At 42.6% G+C, this 1,088-nt stretch overlaps 1 protein-coding gene across 1 annotated transcript; it reads right to left on the bottom strand.

Moving 5' to 3' along the window:
• Positions 1-817: 817 nt before the first annotated feature.
• On the bottom strand, positions 818-991 carry FIBRA_09279 (uncharacterized protein; the record flags this gene model as incomplete). Its single annotated transcript, XM_012321596.1, has 2 exons — positions 818-943; positions 977-991. 2 exons carry the CDS (start codon positions 989-991, stop codon positions 818-820), a joined length of 141 nt encoding a protein of 46 aa, XP_012176986.1.
• Between the last annotated feature and the right edge of the window lie 97 nt (positions 992-1,088).

The raw sequence follows: 1,088 nt of genomic DNA on the forward strand, positions 1-1,088 counted from the left end.
GGAGATGTTTTGATTGCATCATGATACCTATTATTATGCGCAAATTCTGCTAATGGCAGGTGACACATCCAGTCTGTTGTGCAGTGATTGCAAAAGATCCAAAGGTATAGTTCTAGGTCTTGATTGACACATTCTGACTGTCCATCAGTTTGAGGATGAAACATACTAGAGAGATTCTGTTTGATGCTTAATTTAGTGTATAACTCCCTGAACATCCATGATGCAAATTGTAGCCCTCTGTCAGAGATAGCTTTGATGGGAAGTCCAAACCATCGGAAAACATGATTCTGATACAGGGTAGCTGTCTCAGATGCTGTAACTGTCTTGTTACAGGGAATGAATACCGAGACCTTGGTGCAGTCATGGTCAGCTACCACTAAGTAACTGTCAAAACCGCTGCTTTGAGGAAGATCCATGATGAAGTCCATAGTGATGGATTGGAATAGAAGATGGTGTTCCAGTGTGATAGGTACTAGATCTAGTGAATTCTGGTGTGTGATGGCCTTGTTTGCTTGGAAGATTGTGCAACCAGTGACATATTCAGTGATGCCACAAGCAAGGGTAGGCCACCAGTAGCTTCTCCGGAGAATTTCCTGTGTCTTTTATCATCCAGGGTGTCCTGTAGTAGGAGAATTGTGTGCTTCTTGAATGAGATCTTGTCTGAGCTTGATATCTTTGGGTATATAAACCCATCCTTGGAATGGTAACAAGTCATCCTGGATGTCCCAATTTGGGGGAATACACTTGTCTGTGGGTGTGGTATGCTGTAATACAAGCCAAAGTCTATGATTGGCAATGTTATCCTTTACCTTATAGGTCAAGATGCATTGTCTGATGTTGGTGTTGATGGGTTCAAGGTTCTGAATGGCTCAAATGAAGACTTCAGGTGGAAGAAGGACTTCTTCCACAGGAAGCTCACCCCCACCTTCAGATGCATCTTGATCTATACATGAGAAAGCATCAGCTTTTCCTAAACATGCTCCAGGGACATGATGAAGTCGGTAATTGAACATAGACAGATACTGTTAAGGGACCTGTCGACTGAGGATCAAGAGTTCAACTGTTCAACTGTTTACTGGACTAATACA

Source organism: Fibroporia radiculosa, assembly GCF_000313525.1.
Source record: "Fibroporia radiculosa TFFH 294 genomic supercontigs, scaffold21692, whole genome shotgun sequence".
In the NCBI taxonomy this organism is placed as follows: domain Eukaryota; kingdom Fungi; phylum Basidiomycota; class Agaricomycetes; order Polyporales; family Fibroporiaceae; genus Fibroporia; species Fibroporia radiculosa.